Below are 1,770 nucleotides of genomic sequence, written 5' to 3'. Positions count from 1 at the left end.
TACACCGTTACCTACAAACACAATTTCTTCCTGTTCCAGTGGTTTAAACACAACCCGTTTTGTTACATAGTCAATGGTGACACAATATTTAGTTAACCAATCCATGCCCAGAATTATATCAAAGTGCCTAAAGTTCAAGGGCAACAAATCCACATAGAGAATAGCATTCCCAATTTGCATGTCACAAAAATGATATATAGATTCACACAATACAGATTCCCCAGATGGAGCAGATACACATAGCATATATGGCAATAATTCTAGAAGTCTACTCAGTCTAGATGCAAATGCACATGTTATGAAAGAGTGTGTTGATCCAGAATCAATTAACACAAAAGCATCCTGATTGTATATAGAGATAGTACCTGAGACAACGGCTTCAGCATTCCGTGTATCGCCCGGAACAAGCACAAAAACTCTCCCTTGCCTCACGGTATCCCCAGCAATAGTAGATCTCATGGTATTTCCCGGTTTTGGTATGGATGTTGTTGAGCTAGCAGCTAATTTTCCACTGTTCTAGTTACACTCTCTGGCCATATGTCCCGTTTTACCACATTTAAAACAAGCCCCTAACATACGGTAACAAACTCCGCGATGCCTTTTACTGCAAATATTGCACATTGGAGATGTGTCTCGGGAAGAGTTAGAAGTAGTTGAGGAGCCTATATTCTGCTTCTTTGAAAATTTCTTCTTCGAAAAGAAGCCTTGTCTTTTACTACCCTTCCAGCCAGTTGTTGATGTAGCTTGTCTGGCTATGTTAGCTTTAGATATTATGGCTCGGTCTAACACCTCAATATAGGTCTCCAGTTTGAGAACATTCACTTTTTCCAGAATATCATCTCGGAGTCCCCCTTCGAAATGTCTCGCTTTCTTGTCATCGGTGTCGACCACATGCGGTGCAAACCTAGCCAATTCAGTGAACTTGGCCTCATACTCAGCTACAGTCATACTATTTTGTTTACGTTCCATAAATTCTGACACCTTTCTGTCACGGACACACTGTGGAAAGTATTTGTCATAGAAAATCTCCAAGAACCGTGCCCAACCAATATCCTTGTTGTTTTCACGCATTAGCATCCACAACCTTCTTGCCTTATCTTCAAGAGTAAAAGTGGCTAACAATACTTTCTGTGTCTTTGAACAAGGGAACACTTCAAATAGCTTTTCAATGTCGAGGACCCATGTTTCTGCCTTTAACGAATCTAATCCCCCATGAAACTGTGGCGGTTTCATTTTCTTAAACTCTTTGGTGAGAGCTATTATTCAGTCATCATTCTGTAAGTCTGGCACGAGTGGTGCCAGAGATGGAGGTGGAGGATGTGGCTGCTGCCACTATTGTTGCCACTGTTGTTTTTCCCTCAATGTTTTTGCCATTTCCTGAATCAATCTTTCCATCCTATCCATTCTGGCAGTAGAGGACTCCTCTATCTCATCACCTCTCGTTCTCACCATCTGATTAGACTTGCATTATTCTTTTATATAACAGTTTCACAAATATGCATATACCAAGAAGCATGCGTATTCAAATAATTTATAATACAAGTAGTTCACAACATATGGTGTACAAGCATTTATCTCAAAGCATTTAAGCACATTCTTGATGTTTTCAGATTTGTACTTATAACATGAATGCATCCTAGATCTTTTCTAGATGCTTATTGCTCATTTGGACAAGTGTGTGAGTTATTAACTCGTTCTCTGATACCACTTTGTCATGGCCCGAACCCGCCCCCATGGGTTAAGGACATAACTGGCTAGTAATCATGAGAT

At 40.2% G+C, this 1,770-nt stretch overlaps 1 protein-coding gene across 1 annotated transcript; it reads right to left on the bottom strand.

The window, feature by feature from the left end:
- Nucleotides 1-516: 516 nt before the first annotated feature.
- LOC114323682 (uncharacterized) lies at nucleotides 517-1,233 on the bottom strand. Its single transcript, XM_028271341.2, has one exon. It carries the CDS (start codon nucleotides 1,231-1,233, stop codon nucleotides 517-519), a length of 717 nt encoding a protein of 238 aa, XP_028127142.2.
- Nucleotides 1,234-1,770: the final 537 nt, after the last annotated feature.

Source organism: Camellia sinensis, chromosome 9 (assembly GCF_055761805.1).
Source record: "Camellia sinensis isolate YWXY chromosome 9, ASM5576180v1, whole genome shotgun sequence".
Classification (NCBI taxonomy): Eukaryota; Viridiplantae; Streptophyta; class Magnoliopsida; order Ericales; family Theaceae; genus Camellia; species Camellia sinensis.
Note: the sequence above shows the minus strand (reverse complement) of the source record. Positions and strands in the feature narration are given on the sequence as shown.